This window comes from Herpailurus yagouaroundi, unplaced genomic scaffold (assembly GCF_014898765.1).
Source record: "Herpailurus yagouaroundi ecotype Mexico unplaced genomic scaffold, PumYag 140, whole genome shotgun sequence".
In the NCBI taxonomy this organism is placed as follows: domain Eukaryota; kingdom Metazoa; phylum Chordata; class Mammalia; order Carnivora; family Felidae; genus Herpailurus; species Herpailurus yagouaroundi.
Genome location: NW_024412395.1, coordinates 20,451,215 through 20,469,435, shown reverse-complemented (window position 1 = coordinate 20,469,435; position 18,221 = coordinate 20,451,215). Strand labels below are relative to the sequence as shown.

Here is an 18,221-nt window from a genome sequence, read left to right as displayed (position 1 = left end):
ACTTCTAGGGGCACCTGGGTGGCTCAGTCAGTTAAACATGCAACTTCAGCTCAGGTCATGATCTCATGGTTCGTGAGTTCAAATCCCATGTTGGGCTCTGTGCTGACAGCTTGGAACCTGGAGCTTGCTTCAGATTCTTTGTCTCCCTCTCTCTCTGCCCCTCCCCAACTTGTGCTCTCCCTCCCTCCCCCCCCCAAAATAGTAAAAATATTTTAGAAAATAAGGTTTTAAAGTGGCTTTATGAATTCACAATACTGTCTTTTAGCCTTTAACTCATGTTTCAATCCCACTTTGACAGGCCTCAGTTATTTTCATTTTTATTTTTGTATTTATTTGCATAGCTAAGAATAATTCAAATGTATGTTCAATATCAAAATTCTTCCATGGAAGAAAAAGTTGAAGGGAGATATTTCCAGGTGGCCATAAAGGAGCTTTCCATTGATAATCTGACCTCCAGAGAGAAACTGTGCCCAGATTCATCGCCAGTCCAATAGCTCAGTCCAACTCAAATCATACAAAGCCAATGACCATTTAAATTAATTTTTTTTTTAATTTAACCTAGGCACAGTTTGGGTGGCCAGTTAACTTTATAAAGAGCCTGATTTGGTAACACATGCTCAAAGAGAATAACTGAGTCAATCACCACAGAAAAATTAACATTTCAACATCCTTTCCATTCCAAAATAATTAGCCTATAGTAAAATTGGCAGAAAGTAAGTGAGAAGACTTCCCATTAACCCAGGGAACATGACACACATATATATTTTCACTTTTCCTGATACCCCACTGAAATGACAGTAAAGGCATTAAAAGGTATAACTCGATAAGGGTCAAAAACATGGAGTAAGAGGTGGAGAACAACTAGCAATAAATTTGGAGCTTGGAGAGCAGATAGAGGAGCAGTGGGCACCTTGACAATGTAATGGAAGCTGAAGATTAGGCGCTTACATAAGAGTTATGGGCATAACATCAAAAAAAGCCAATTTATACTTGCAGAACACTGGGAAGACTTGGGACCTACGGGCACCAGAAAGGAGTAAGGCTTGTGGCTTGAAATGGGGAATAATTAAAAGTTGATAAATAGAATTAATTAGCCTCCCCCCATATGCCTCTCTCTATTCCTTCCTCAATCTCTGCAGGAAAACAGAGGCATACAACATGGAAGACAATGATGAGGTATGCTACTCAAAAGAGAGGAATTTAAGCAAAATGTTGAGGACTCAGTGTTGAGCCACTTCTGCCAAGATTTCTGCCCTGGTCATTTTAGTAGTCTAGTATAGGCAGTCAAGAAGGGGTTCGTTCAGTTCAGGAGATGAAGGTGTGATGGTTATTTTTATGTGTCAACATGGTTGGACCACAGGATGCCCAGATATTTAAACACCATTTACTGGTGTATCTGTGTAGGTGCTTCCTGAGGAGGTTAGCATTTGAACCAGTAAACTGAGTAAAGCAGACTTTCCTCCCCAATTTTGGCAGGACTGTCCAATCCACTGAGTGCCTAAACAGAATAAAAAGACAGAGGAAGGAAAAAGTCACTCTTTGCCAGACATCTTGAGCTGAGACATTACTCTTCTCCTGCCTTTGAACTGGTTCTTAGACCACTTGCCCCCCTGCTCTCAGGCTTTGGCCTTGAACTGAAACTATAGCACTGGTTTTCTGGGGACTCAGGTGGCAGGTCATGAGACTTCTTAGTCTCCATAATCACCTGAGCCAATTCCTTGTAACAGAGAGACAGAGAGATAATACACAATCTCTCTTCCTCTCTCTCTCTCCTCTCTCTTCATGCGCACACATGCACACACAGACACACACACAGACACACACACATGCACACACACACACACCATACACACACACACACACACACACACACACACACACACACACACACATACTCTGTTTCTTTGGAGAACCCTGAATAATCCAGACATTAAATAGCCCCTGTGATGAAGACTGCTAATCATGACAAAATCTATTTTCTCTGCTTACATGGCTGCCAAACCACAGGCTACATTTTCCATCTTCCCTTGTGGTTACACGTGACCATGAAACTACATTCTCACCAAGACAATATGAACAGAGGTGGTGATGTATCTTGGCAAATTTAAAACATATCTGCAAACGATTGGACAATCTTCTCATCAAAAGATGGAACCTAAGCTCCCTCCTTAGAGACTCTCTTGCAACCAACAGAGTACAGCAGAAGTGACTGCATGACTCCTGGGCTAGCTTAGAAAAAGCTACACAACTCCTGCCTATTTCTCTTTCGAAGTTTGCTCTAGGGGTCCTCAGCTTCATGTAAGAAGTCTGGCTACTCAGAAGCCTCAATATGGAGAGACCAAGCACCCAGACCACATAGAGAAAGAGAAAGAAATACTTAGAGGCCCAGCTATAACAACCCCAGCTGTTTGAGACTTCCCAGCCTGGGTGTCAGCTATGTGAGTGAGAAGGCCTTCCACATGACTCAGCCCCTACCACCATCTGACTGCAATAGCCTAAGAGACCACAAGTGAGAACACCTTGCTGGACCATCATCCCCGGGAGCCGACTTGATGACTGTTAATGTTTGAAACCACTATTTTCTATTCAAAAGAGAGGAATTTAAATGAAATGTTGGAGTAGGCTGCCACATAGAACAAAAGAAATGAAACATATATGGGACTTCTATGCCACTTGTTGAAATCCCTTGTTTGAGACTTAAGCTTTGTGCCCTTTTGATCAACTAGAACATAGAAATGCCTGTGATCTGGCCTGGATGGGCAGAAAGGGATAATATCCTTCCACAAGACTGAAAAAAAAAACCCACATGGCTGAAGGACCACATGTTGCAGATCAATCTGGACCACTAACTTTATGAGACCTTTGTGTAACAGAGACAGGAAGTTCTGTCATTCTTAACTCACTGTATCTGGGAGTATCTTTGTTATGGCAGCTTAGCCTTCTCCTTAAATAATACCCATATTAAGCCCCAGAGTAAAACCCTTTAGGATTGAGGGATATAGCCTTCTGAGGAACCCATTCTTCAATAAAAAAGTCAACTCCTCACTCACAAAAGCCTGACAAGGAAGCCCAAGCTGAATCAAGTACACAGAATGCCCCATCAGTTTTTAGTGCTTTACTCTTGGGAAACACTAAGGAGATAGACAATAATCAATAGACATTAAAAGAAAGCTCCCCACATCAGAGGCCATGATCAAACAAACACATGAATAAAAGAGAAACTTAGAGGAAGCCTAAATAGAACAGAAAATGAAAGGGAAAAAATTAAATCATTATTAACATCTTCTAAATTAAAAGACACTATGTTTATGAAACAAGATGCACTAAAAATATAATCAGAGAAGAAGTAAGAGGTATTAAAATTTTTTAAATGTGATACTGAAATAAAAAAGTATTCAAAGGAAAGGCTGAAAGATTAAGTAGAATAAATATTTTAGGTGATGGATATTGAGGAGGGCACTTGTTGGGATGAGCACTGGGTGTTGTATCAAAATCAATTTGACAATAAATTATATTAAAAAATAAAAAAATAAAAATTAAAAATAGAATTATAATATGACCCAGTAATTCCACTACTGGGTATTTACCAAAGGAAACAGATACACCAATTCAAAAAGAAAAAAAAAAAGGAATTAAAATAAAAATACAAACAAAAAGAAAGCAAAAGAAAAAGTTGGGGAAATATCTGGATATTGAAGATCAGCTAGAGAGCTGAAATATCTAAGGAGTTTAAGGGGGGAGGAAAACACATACAAAATAAACATGAGCATGTTAATTAGAATATCTTCCTAATATTCAGCACAATAAGAAGAAAATACCCAAAAGCACAAGATCCATGAAATTTCAGAACTTCCTGCATAAAAAGAAGGTTCCAGAAAGAGGAAAACAAACAGGTAATGTACAAAGAGATGAGAACAGAATGACATCAAACTTCTTAGTAACAACACTGGAAGCCAGAATGCAGTGAGGCAAAGCCTTCTGAAGGAAAAGTGCTTTTTAACCTTGAACTCCACACCCAAGTTATCAGCCACGTACATGCCAACTACAGAAGCCCTTTCAGACATAAAAAATTACTTCAGATGTACACTATTTCAGGAGTTTTACAAGATAAGTTTGGCAGTTCTAGAAAATAAAGCAGTAAAGGCAAAGAAGAGAAACACAACAGGGACCATGGGGTTCCAGATGAGAAAATGAAGGAAATTCCAAAGAAAACAACTGTGGAAAGATGTGCGAAAATATCCCAAAGAAAAAATATGTTCACAGATTTAAATATTTTAATCTCCCCATTTTGGAGTAGGGTCATAAGGAAGGAAAGCGGTAATTAGATGACAGATAACATCCTCAACTAACATAACAGAAAGTCAGTAGGAAATACCTAATATGTATAAACCAAGAATTGTCAATAATGAGCATATTACTTAGAAATATAGAGATGAACATCAGAGTAAACAGAAAAAAGAGCTGTAAGTGGCTACCTCAGTGAAAATGAATTGGGAGGTGGCATGCAACTGTAATACATCATCATAAGAATTAGAGCAACAGTTAAATTTCTAACTATACGCCTGTACCCTTTCATAAAAAAAAATCTTCAAAATCTTTACCAGAGATGATCAGAAAGGGTCCTGGAGCCAAGCAACAAGGAAATACAGATCATTTATTTTTATAGTTAACTGATTCATAAGTTTGACTCTGGTTTTTATTAATTTTACATTCTCTCCTCAATATTTATTTCAAGTTTGATAATAACAGCCTCATCACTTTTCAACCCTCTCAAATACACATATAACAGACATAAACCCCAAAGACAGTTCCACTCATTCTGCAAGTACTTAATGTGCTGGGAATATGTCATACAACAGTTATTTATGTTCTAGGTACCTGGAATATATCCATGAATAAAATTGGCAAATTCCCTGTCCTCAGGGAGCATACATTATAGTGCTATTTAGGGGGGAAAAAAAGCAGAATAATTTATTTTATATTATTTAAATAACAGAGACTTTTTCTGACTCACTGGGAACATTGCAAAATTAGTACCTGTGGTCTCCAAAGAAAAGTAATTAGAATTTTTAGCAGTGAGTCCCATTCCATATATGTCTATGCCTTTTGATAGCACAGAAATCACACCACTGAGAGTATATTATGCACATATCTGTAAGACAAATTGATATCCATAGAAGTAATTAAAACGATTTCAATTTAATCAAACTCCCAAAAGAAATATTTCATGGACATAGTCAAAAAATTAGCTTTCTCCTAAGAACATCTTATTTTCCCTAGGATTCCTAAACTTTAAAAAAAACATACATATGTAACTTGTTTCTTAAAATGCTTTCAACACTGAAAACATTATTTCTTAAGGTATAATTATATATTATCCTATGTAAGATCTTTTCTCCTTATACAATATCATTTTCATAGTCCTTTTTTGTTTTCCCAGAAAGACTAATTCCAATTTATCTACTTAGTTCTTAGAATGTGATTCATTATCCTCACCTTTTCGTTTACTGGGAAGGAGCTACTAAAATTAAAACTAAGGGTCTGTCGTATAGAAAGTTTTAGACCTAAAAAGTTAGTAAAATTACTTTTGACGATTTATCACTAAGATATATTTAGCTGTCAAACCAACTTCCCCTTTTGTGTGTACTTAAGGAACAAAAGTATGCAAAAGTTGGATACTGTAAACATTAAATGATTATGTAATAATGATAAAAATAAGAGCTAACATTTATTGAGTAGGTACATGATACACAGGTATTTCAAAATGTAGTTCTACCTAATGTTCAGAATAGCCTCATGAAGTATTTTATTATCCTCATTTTTGGATGGATAAGTAGAGTTGAGAGAAGTTAAAGAACTCTCTCCTCTTTATATACTTAGGATTTGAATGTGGGTCTGCTTGTGTCTAAAGCTCTAGCTCTTTCTACTAGACTCAAAAGATCTCTTAGGATGACTTAAGGCTAGTAAAAGAGCTTCTCACAAAGAGACAAAGGTGGCTTTTTTCTCCTTTCATGCATTATGATTCATAGCAAAACTTGTTTTTCCAGTCTTTTTATAAACTCACTTGTAAAACATCATTTGGAGCGATCTGGAACTAGATTGTGGTGATATCTTCACCAACTGTGAATATACTAAATGCCATTGAATCGTAAACTTAAAAATGGTTACAACGGTAAAAGTTCATATTATGTGTATGTTACCACTACAATTTTTAATGTGATTTGGCCCAAAGGAAGCACAGGTGTATCCTCCACATAAATGGGGTCACAAATTTCAAAGCCACCTCTTCATTTCTAAGGCTATACATTTAAATTCTACCTCTTTGCTAGTGACTTCCAAATTTAGGTCTTTGGCACAGACCTTTCTCCTGAATTCAGACCCATACATCCCACTTCCTGGTCAGCATCTTCCATGAATTTCTAACAGGTTAAAAAATGTAACATGCCCAATGCCAAGTCTCTAATGGTCCCTTCATGCCAGCCTGTCTCATCTAGCTGTTAAGGGCAAAGTCTCAGTGCCACCATTGAATCTCTTCCTTCCCCGCCCCCTCACATAAGTAAGTCATGATGCTTTACCTTAAATCAATGTTTCTCAACCTGGGCACTATTGACTCTTGGGGGCCTGGTAATTGTGGTAGGGGCCATCCTGTGTCTTCTACCCACAGATATCAGTAGCTCACCCCAGTTGTGACAAACAGAAAAAACCCTGCTGGGCAAAATCACCTCAGTTGAAAAGGATGGCCTTAAATATAACCAAAATTCAATCTCTTCTTACCACCTTCACTGCCATGACTCTAGATCAAGCTAGTAGCATTATTCTTCACTACTTTTGAAGAAGCCTCCTAACTGACTTCCCTACTTCCACCATTCTCAACTGACCACTCACAATGACATATTAAAATCTTATTAAAACGAAGTCAGATCATGTCACCACTCTCTCAAAACTCCCCAGTGTCTTTCTTTCTCACCCATAGTAAAAGCCAAATTGTACATGACTATGAGGACACACCTTATTTGGGTCCTGTTCTATCTCTAACCCCATGCTCACTCTGTTCCAGCATGCTGGCCTCTTCTCAGGTCTCCAAACATGTCACATATGGTCCTGCCTCAGGGCCTTTTGCCTTTGCTGTTTCCTTCATCTGGAAAATTCTTCACCCAATATCCCCATGGCTAGCTGCCTTCTTCCTTTAGGTCTTTATTCAAATTTGTCTCCTGAGGCACCTGGATGGCTCACTTGGTTAAGTGTCCGACATTGACACAGGTCATGATATTGTGATTCACAAGTTCGAGCCCCACGTTAGGCTCTGTGCTGACAGCTCAGAGCTTGGAGCGTGCTCCAGATTCTGTTTCTCCCTCTCTCTCTCTCTCTGACCCTCCCCTGCTCATGCTATGCCTCTTTCTGTCTCTCAGTAATAAATAAATGTTAAACTTTTTTTAAAAAAATTCGCCTCCTTGGTGAGGCATCCCACAGCCTACATGTTAACAATATCTACCTCTCACCTATCATTGTATATCTTTCTTCCTTGCCTTCTCTTTCCTTCTAGACACTTACCACCATCTAATGTACTTTTTATTTAACTTCTTGATCACATTCATTACCCCATTTCTTTGCCTATTTTATTCTCAATTTGTCTCATGTGCTTGTAACAGTACCTGTCACACAATAAGGACTTGACAAGTGTTAGTGGAATGAATGAACCTCTTAGAACCAATACTGAGAAATTCTTTGAAACCACTCACTATTATGGCTTCAGAAACCATGATCTGTCCATCCTTACAAACCATGCAGACATGAATAGTTATATATTTACTTAAAACAACAAGCAACATCACTCCTTATCTGGTACTCTCGCAGACACAATCCTTCCTTGGCATGAATGGCAGATTGCTTGACACCAAATATAGATCAGAGGATCTCATCACAGTGATGACAGACACTAAACAGCCCTGCCAGATCAAGGACCCCCACAGCCTACAGCTCACCAGACTTTCTCAGTACAGAAATCCTTAGCAACAAAATATACCACTCATTATTCATCAATCCATTGTTTATCCAAAGCCAGGAATCACTTAGAAATGCCTCCAATTCAGATAAGGTTGACTATCAGCTAATTCATGGACTCAAGGGAAAACAACAGACACCAACAAAAATCTTAAGTTGTGGATCCTACAATCTAAACTCAGAGAACAGTTTCTAGGTTTCTAAGTATATTTGTCTGGGTCTCCTGGGGAAAGCTGTTCAAATTTCAGAATACACTGGACCTGGTTGTCAGATTTGATAACATACTCCCAAAACACAACTGATGTCACCTGCAATACATGTCTTTTAAAACCAAATTGAAATATAATACACTCACATATAAGTAGATGAACAGATTCTAAGATGTTGAAGTTGCCTTTGAAGGTAATGACCCAGAATTGCTCTAGTGTACAATGACTCCTCAAGATGATGTATTGTTTACCTTTAAAATAATGTTGCATTCGTATAACTATAATTTATAGTAGCAAAACACTAAAAACTGCTGAAATGCCAGGCAAGCATTAATAAACATACTATTAAATAAAAACACAAAAGAATACTATGTAACCATTAAAAGATGAAACTGACCCATGTGCACTATTATGTAATGTTCATCAAGACATCATGTGATAAAATCAAGCTGCAAAAAAAGGGTACATGGTATGATCCTGATTGTAGGAAGCAAAATGTGTGTGCGTATGTACATATATGTATGTATGAGTTAAATATTTTCAGAACCACATTGTCCACCTTTCTCTACTCTGCTCCCTGCCCAGAAGGCCAGTCTGTATGATAAATCAGTGGAGTCCCTTGCCTCATGACTTCTGGTTGGATTCAGGCAATGAGAGCCCTGGCAGGAGATGTGAGGGCAAGGGCCCTTCATTCCCCTGGCCCCTTTCCTACTCCTCTCTGCAGGCTGGTTATATCCCTCTGAAGGTCACAGCATCTTTCGGGTATCCTCTCCGTGAAGTTTTCTCTCCAGATTCCAGAAACCACTTCCTTTCTTTGCCTCTGCAGATCTAGAAGTCATAAAGACTGACACTAGCTCACGGGCACTCCACAATTCCTTGTCGCTGTTCTTAAACAGTGTTCACACTTTCCCACTTTTGTAAACAGTCCTTTTATTAAACTCCTCCCAATGACCTTCTGTGCATGTACTGTTCCTTTTTTGGCAGAACCCTAATAAATAATATTAGTGATATTTTATGTGTATATGTGTGTATCTTATGTGGTTTATATACACAAATATGCATGGAGAGGTACCTACACGCACAAAGAAAATCTCTGAAGGATACATAAGAGATTGGAGAATGGGATACATGGTCTGGACTTTTGCTTTTCATTTTGTAGCTTTTAATTTTTTTCCACTTTTAAAATATCCAGTCATATACAAGTAATAAATTTGTAATTTCTAAGCAAATCCAAATGGGAAGTATATATTTATTACCTCTTTGATGGCACATTAAGGAGGGAAAGAAGTAATTAATACCAGGGAAAATGAGACTGATGACAGAGATGTTCATTTGAACAGTGCAATGTATCTTATTGGAAGGATTCTATCTCTAAAACTGAAGTTTGACAGTTATCAAAGAACTCATCCACTGCAGCGTGGGTCTGTACCATCTTATTCCAATGACCTGCTTTTAGAAAAGCAGTCTTATTTTTAAAATTTGTTTCCAAATAAGCCCCTTTTCTTCACACATCTCATTTGTGGTTCAGATTTGCTACTTTCTATCTTAATTGCACTTTTTTGAGAACTTTAGACAGAGTAGAGTCATATGAGTGTGCTCATTTAGATTTGATAAATATGTTTAGCGTTTTGTGATTAGAACAAAATAGCCCCTTTCACAGAATTGCAAGACTGACTTTTAGACCTAGTTCCAAAGCTTACTAAAACCACTCTGAGATAAAAAATACAAATCACTAATGTGGTACTAGAGCCCACAATTAAATTAATTTATAGGGGCTTTAGTGCAATTAAATTTCCTCCAGACTCTATCTCTAGTGGCATTAGGTTTTTTTACTTAATATGCTTTAAAGCATAATTTACCTTAATTTTTGCAAAATCATTTAAATACTGCAAATATCACTTTTGTACATATCTCCATGGTGACACAATACATTTGCAGTCTATTTAATTTACAACTGATGAGACTAAAATGAAAATTCTTCAAGGGCCATACATCTTCTATAACATCACATTTTCCTATTCCAAGATATTAAGCATAAAAGTTATCTGTATTTGCAAGAATGGACTCTGGAAACAGTAATAAATATTTTAAATGATCTGATTTTGAAACTTTAAGAAAATTAAAATCTAGAGCAAAGAGACACATCAGTGATACAAAGAGCCAAGACATTTAGGGTTCATCGTTTAAGATAATAAAACATAAGCATTTAAAATTAAATTTAACAGATCTTTTCTACACTCAAATTAAAGAAATTATTAGAAAAGAACATGACTTATACACAAGCCTCCAAATCTCAATTCAACTTATTCATATACTTGTGTACAAGGTATCTGGGGATCTCAAAATACATTAAGGAGACTTCGGAGTCACCGCTAATGAGCAAAGTTGTTAGGACAATTCTTCATGCTCCCAAATTTAGATATACAGGATCTATGCTACAAAGTATTTAATAATAAATAGCTAACTAGTCTGTTAGCTAAAAGGAAGAAACATACAGAACTGGTCCAAAGCATTTGTAGCTAAGGCTATCAGCTAAATTCAGTAGTCAATTTTGCTACACATGTGCGGCACAGTGATATATGTGACAAAGGAGAAGCAGATGTAACTATGGAAATCATAACTTTAATTGACAACAACATGAAAATTCAGAAGGATAGAAAGGATCATGGGTAGAGGTGACAATCATGCAGAAATAAAAATTAAATGTAAGCTTTATTGTAAAAAAGAAGAGTCTTTTTTTCCTCTCTGAATATTCTCTACTACTCCACAAATAAGAACAAGAATGGAAGAATAGTCTTCTCATTAATGAAAATGGGACAAAGGAACAGCCAGAACATTCCTACCTGGTTTCCAGATGAACTGATTATCCTTTTTGCCTTCCAAATGAGCTGCATGGGACAGCAAGAGAGAAAGTAATAGAAACAGCTTCCTCATGCTCCTCCATAACCAGCAAGTGACAGCCAGATTACCCTTTGAAAACATTCTTCAGATTTTCAGCCTCTTGACTTTCCTATTCCTAAAAACAAAATTTTTTAAAGGAAAAAAAAGAAAGAAAACCAGATAAGTTTCTTCTTTACAGAAATTATAAAGACTCACATTGACTGCTAGAACCTTTATCATGATGATACTACAAATTCCCCATTACCATAAAGAGAGTGCATATAATATCAACATTTTAAGATCAAAGGTTAATTAGCCATGCTTTCAATCCTTACCCATTGAAGAGACTATCAATTCTAGGGACTCCATGGTTCCCTTATCAGTCGACTTTTGTGAGAGGAGGGTTGGCAGATACCTGGTCTACTCTCTCCTTCAACTTAGCCAAGCTCCTTGAGGAGCTCACAATTTGGGAAGAAACATGCACACACATCAAAGTCCAAAACAGGGCAAAGAATACTCTAACAGTAGTATTAAGAAAGTGAAATGGAGAAATTGAGGGGGAGGCAATTAGATCATCTGTGCTGAGAAAAAAAGAGGAAAGTCTCACACAAGGTAATGTCTGAGAGAAGCCTTAGGAAAACAAGGGCTTGAGGGAGCCAGGGGGTGCATTTCTGGCCGTGGGAACTAGGTGCTGACATGCATTTTCTGTTTAGGGGCTGGTGAGTGGGCCGGTGGCTGCTGTGAAGGATGAAAAGGGGACGGAGGAATGGACAGAGAGGAGATTTAGAACACAGGTTGGGGAGCAAATTATGAAGAGCCTTGGATGTCATGTGAGTGATTTGGGACTCATTCTATAAATAATAACAATAAGAATTATATGCAAGGGAATGACTTTTAAACAATTGACACCAGTGTGCACAACACATTCATGGTGGATGAGGCCAGTTAGGAAACTAGCAAATAGTCCAGGCAAGAACTGACAAATGAAAGGATCCGGGTAAATGTCAAATGCAGTACAGAGGCCAGATTCAGTTACCAAATGGATGGAATATGAGAGAGAAAAAATAAAAAAGACAGCAAGACTGCTAACTTACATGATCAAACAGATGGGACCTCTTCACCAAAGGAGGAATGGTAAAGAGGGGCATGTTTGAAAAGGAAGATAAGAAGAGTTTCCTCCCAGCAATATTAAGTCTGATGTGCTTACAGGATATCCAGGTAGCTTCCCAAAGGATAATAAGTCTACCTGGAGGTAAGGAGATTAGAGATCATGGGCCACAGTTCATGTAATAGGAAAATGTATTAAGAAACATGGGTGGAGGGGGGGAATAAAAAGATTGAACAGTAAAAGGATATCAAGGTAGAAGTATTGTTCCTACACATTTACCCACATAGTGGCTACGAGTGAGGAACAAATCTGACTATGAGCTTCCCAGTGACCAAAGAAAGGAAGTAGCTATTAATGCCCTCATGTATGTAGGAGAAAATTATATCTTCTTTTTTATTATTGTTTCAGGAGAAGCCACTACTCTACTTTCAGGCACTGATGGAATTTACCCTAGGAGTCCTCATAAATACAGACACTGTGCTGAGCAATGTGCTGAACACAACACTTCATCAAATATAAGAAACATGGCAAACCATGTTTCGTGGCACTCCAGGCACATTCCAAGAGTACAATGGAAAAGTACAAAATCAGTAAAAAAGATTCTACAAAGGATCAAGCAATGAAGTTCAAGTACACAGCTCTCTGACGGCTGGCCTGGATCCAGGGATGAAGAGAGTACATGGATGGATAAGCAACCAAAACCTTTTCTTCAAATTTCTGTATCACATACAATATTGAGACTCATCAAAGTGGAGTCATCTGGATGAAATAAAACAGAGCTCTCTTGCTTCACTGCCCCCAAGACTGGCCTGGTAAACTATCTCATGGAACTTTTGTGGCATTGCTGGATACAATTCAAACACCTCAAGCCCAGAGAACTGAACTGGCCATTTGCTACAACTATGCTTTTGCTATAGGCTGGGCAGCATTGATATTAATTTTAGCTTATTCCAAGGATAAAACTTGTAATGAAAATGATCTGTGTAGTTAATCCTAAGCTATTATTATTACTACTAAAGTAATTTGCCATCAGGACCAGCTCTCTACAAAGATAACTTCTTTTATGCAGGAAATCACCAGGGTAAAGGAGAGGACTTTGTTCATCCTCATCGTTAAGAGACACATATCCAGCATATCTAAAAATATATTCAAATCATTAGTATGTAAACTAAAGAGAAGGAAGACCCAAACCATATTTGCTATACTCCAAATGGCTGTAGGTGGAAAGCCTCAAAAGACTTAAAAGAGTTAAGAGTTCCAGTGATCTGGAATGATTAGTCAAAAATTAATATTTAAACATCTTGAATTTTGTATCAATCTTTGTATTTAATTCAAAATAAAACAATAACAAAATCACCACAATTCCCTGAGTAGAGGCCGCTATGAGCCCTGATCTCATTTTAGGCTTTCTTATCATTCCAGAACCCTGTGCTGACTCTGCAAAAGGACCCAATGTCTTGAAGGTTCCTTTTGTGTTCATCTAAGCCAGTGGCAGATCCCTGAGCAGAGTGGCTTGGGAACCTCCTAGCCACTCATGTATGTACAGTCACCACATCTTCTGGCTGTCACTAACAGGAAGAGTGCCAGTAGAAACCTTAGGTTGATTTTGACCAAAGAAACAAACAAAAAAAACCAAAAAACAAAATCTGAAATACAGATCTTAGAGAATGAACAAAAGCATTTCAATCTGGGATGCCACAGCAATCTTACTCCTGGGAATACCTACATTTTAGTATCAGTATTATCTATGATCCTATACATCATTACCTCCCTTTCCCCAAGAAGCTGAAGGACAAACGATGGGAAACTAGGTTTGGTGAAGCTTCCACCAAATGCCATGCTCCATGCTTTAGATGTATAAGTAAAATGAGAATCTCTGCTGGGTTGATGGACAAATGTGACCCCAGTTTTGTCTTACTCCACTAAACTGTGTTTCCTCTCTTTCCTCCAAATGTCTGAAAGTTTACTCAATTATTCCTTCAAAGACACTGGGAGTCATTCTTGTATTCATTACTTAAAAAGCCACACAAGTATTCACAATAAAAAAAGAGGGGAAACAAGAAACAATTAGAGATTCCACTCCTCTATTTGTACAACATAAATAGATGTTGTACAAATGCTGTAACTACAATAAAAATATATTATGCAGGAAGCATGTGCTACCCACAATGGCATAAATAATTTACATCACGACCATCGTTCAGTTTCCAAATCAACTTATTTACTATATATCTTAGCATCCAAAATATATTTGTAAGGTTAGCTTTAAATTGATGAATACTAAGAGAACTAAAAAAACACTGTTTATCCTTTTTGCCTCTGTTTTCTAAATTTTTTTTTCAAAGTTTATTTATTTTTGGGACAGAGAGACAGAGCATGAACGGGCGAGGGGCAGAGAGAAAGGGAGACACAGAATCGGTAACAAGCTCCAGGCTCTGAGCCATCAGCCTAGAGCCCGATGCGGGGCTCGAACTCACGGACCGTGAGATCGTGACCTGGTTGAAGTCGGACGCTTAACCGACTGCGCCACCCAGGCGCCCCTTTGCCTCTGTTTTCTAATTATTTGAAGGCAATTCGGACTATGAAAAATGCATTTTACGTTTTACACACATTTCATTTCCCTTTAAATGTATTCTTATCATTGAAGTCCTTGAATATTTAAAAGGCACAAAACTTAAAAATAAAATAAAATAATATAAAATAAAATAAAATAAAATAAAATAAAATAAAATAAAATAAGGGATTCAAAGATGGCGGCGTAGGAGGACCCTGGGCTCACCGCGCGTCCTGCTGATCACTTAGATTCCACCTACACCTGCCTAAATAACCCAGAAAACCACCAGAGGATTAGCAGAATGGAGTCGCCGGAGCCAAGCGCAGACGAGAGGCCCACGGAAGAGGGTAGGAAGGGCGGCGAGGTGGTGCGCGCTCCACGGACTGGCGGGAGGGAGCCGGGGCGGAGGGGTGGCTCGCCGGCCAAGCAGAGCCCCCGAGTCTGGCTTGCAAAAAGCGGAGGGGCCTGACGGACTGTGTTCCGACAGCAAGCGCGACTTAGCGGCTGGGAGGTCATAAGTTAACAGCTCTGCTCAGAAAGCGGGAAGGCTGGAGGACAAAGGGAAGGAGAGCTGCTGAGCCCCCGGACGACAGAGCTCAGTTTGGTGGGGAACAAAGGCGCTCGCCAGCGCCATCTCCCCCGCCCATCTCCCAGCCAAAATCCCAAAGAGAACCAGTTCCTGCCAGGGAACTTGCTCGCTCCACGCAAACACCCAACTCTGCGCTTCTGCGGAGCCAAACCTCCAGCAGCGGATCTGACTCCCTCCTGCTGCCACAGGGCCCATCCTGAGGTGGATCACCTAAGGAGAAGCAAGCTAAGCCTGCCCCTCCTGCCCCTGTGCACCTTGCCTACCCACCCCAGCTAAGACGCCAGATCCCCAGCATCACAAGCCTGGCAGTGTGCAAGTAGCCCAGACAGGCCACCCCTACCCCACAGTGAATCCCGCCCCTAGGAGAGGGGAAGAGAAGGCACACACCAGTCTGACTGTGGCCCCAGCGGTGGGCTGGGGGCAGACATCAGGTCTGACTGCGGCTCCGCCCACCAACTCCAGTTATACACCACAGCACAGGGGAAGTGCCCTGCAGGTCCTCACCACGCCAGGGACTATCCAAAATGACCAAGCAGAAGAATTCCCCTCAGAAGAATCTCCAGGAAATAACAGCTAATGAGCTGATCAAAAAGGATTTAAATAATATAACAGAAAGTGAATTTAGAATAATAGTCATAAAATTAATCGCTGGGCTTGAAAACAGTATAGCTGACAGCAGAGAATCTCTTGCTACAGAGATCAAGGGACTAAGGAACAGTCACGAGGAGCTGAAAAACGCTTTAAACGAAATGCATAACAAAATGGAAACCACCACGGCTCGGATTGAAGAGGCAGAGGAGAGAATAGGTGAACTAGAAGATAAAGTTATGGAAAAAGAGGAAGCTGAGAAAAAGAGAGATCAAAAAATCCAGGAGTATGAGGGGAAAATTAGAGAACTAAGTGATACACTACAAAGAAATAATATACGCATAATTGGTATCCCAGAGGAGGAAGAGAGAGGGAAAGGTGCTGAAGGGGTACTTGAAGAAATAATAGCTGAGAACTTCCCTGAAGTGGGGAAGGAAAAAGGCATTGAAATCCAAGAGGCACAGAGAACTCCCTTCAGACGTAACTTGAATTGATCTTCTGCACGACATATCATAGTGAAACTGGCAAAATACAAGGATAAAGAGAAAATTCTGAAAGCAGCAAGGGGTAAACGTGCCCTCACATATAAAGGGAGACCTATAAGACTCGTGACTGATCTCTCTTTTGAAACTTGGCAGGCCAGAAAGAATTGGCACGAGATTTTCAGTGTGCTAGACAGAAAAAATATGCAGCCGAGAATGCTTTATCCAGCAAGTCTGTCATTTAGAATAGAAGGAGAGATAAAGGTCTTCCCAAACAAACAAAAACTGAAGGAATTTGTCACCACTAAACCAGCCCTCCAAGAGATCCTAAGGGGGACCCTGTGAGACAAAGTACCAGAGACATCACTACAAGCATAAAACATACAGACATCACAATGACTCTAAACCCATATCTTTCTATAATAACACTGAATGTAAATGGATTAAATGCGCCAACCAAAGGACATAGGGTATCAGAATGGATAAAAAAACAAGACCCATCTATTTGCTGTCTACAAGAGACTCATTTTAGACCTGAGGACACCTTTAGATTGACAGTGAGGGGATGGAGAACTATTTATCATGCTACTGGAAGCCAAAACAAAGCTGGAGTAGCCATACTTATAACAGACAAACTAGACTTTAAATTAAAGGCTGTAACAAGAGATGAAGAAGGACATTATATAATAGTGACAGGGTCTATCCATCAGGAAGAGCTAACAATTATAAATGTCTATGCGCCGAATACCGGAGCGCCCAAATATATAAAACAATTACTCATAAACATAAGCAACCTTATTGATAAGAATGTGGGAATTGCAGGGGACTTTAACACCCCACTTACAGAAATGGATAGATCATCTAGACACACGGTCAATAAAGAAACAAGGGCCCTGAATGAGACATTGGATCAAATGGACTTGACAGATATATTTAGAACTCTGCATCCCAAAGCAACAGAATAGACTTTCTTCTCGAGTGCACATGGAACATTCTCCAAGAGAGATCATATACTGGGTCACAAAACAGCCCTTCATAAGTTTACAAGAATTGAAATCATACCATGCATACTTTCAGACCACAATGCTATGAAGCTTGAAATCAACCACAGAAAAAAGTCTGGAAAACCTCCAAAAGCATGGAGGTTAAAGAACACCCTACTAACGAATGAGTGGGTCAACCAGGCAATTCGAGAAGAAATTAAAAAATATATGGAAACAAACGAAAATGAAAATACAACAATCCAAACGCTTTGGGAAGCAGCGAAGGCAGTCCTGAGAGGAAAATACATTGCAATCCAGGCCTATCTCAAGAAACAAGAAAAATCCCAAATACAAAATCTTACAGCACACCTAAAGGAAATAGAAGCAGAACAGCAAAGGCAGCCTAAACCCAGCAGAAGAAGAGAAATAATAAAGATCAGAGCAGAAATAAACAATATAGAATCTAAAAAGACTGTAGAGCAAATCAACGAAACCAAGAGTTGGTTTTTTGAAAAAATAAACAAAATTGACAAACCTCTAGCCAGGCTTCTCAAAAAGAAAAGGGAGATGACCCAAATAGACAAAATCATGAATGAAAATTGAATTATTACAACCAATCCCTCAGAGATACAAACAATTATCAGGGAATACTATGAAAAATTATATGCCAACAAATTGGACAACCTGGAAGAAATGGACAAATTCCTGAACACCCACACTCTTCCAAAACTCAATCAGGAGGAAAGGAAAGCTTGAACAGACCCATAACCAGCGAAGAAATTGAATCGGTTATCAAAAATCTCCCAACAAATAAGAGTCCAGGACCA

At 38.9% G+C, this 18,221-nt stretch overlaps 1 protein-coding gene across 2 annotated transcripts in view; it reads right to left on the bottom strand.

Annotated features, from left to right (window-relative positions):
* The window catches only part of THSD7B (thrombospondin type 1 domain containing 7B), a 1,621,840-nt gene that overhangs the window by 728,539 nt on the left and 875,080 nt on the right, over window positions 1-18,221 (bottom strand). For both annotated transcript variants that reach the window (XM_040474954.1, XM_040474955.1), the window contains one exon: window positions 11,054-11,226. In XM_040474954.1, coding sequence (XP_040330888.1) covers window positions 11,054-11,192 — 139 coding nt within the window. In that variant the 5' untranslated portion in view covers window positions 11,193-11,226. The remainder of the gene's footprint in view (window positions 1-11,053; window positions 11,227-18,221) is intronic.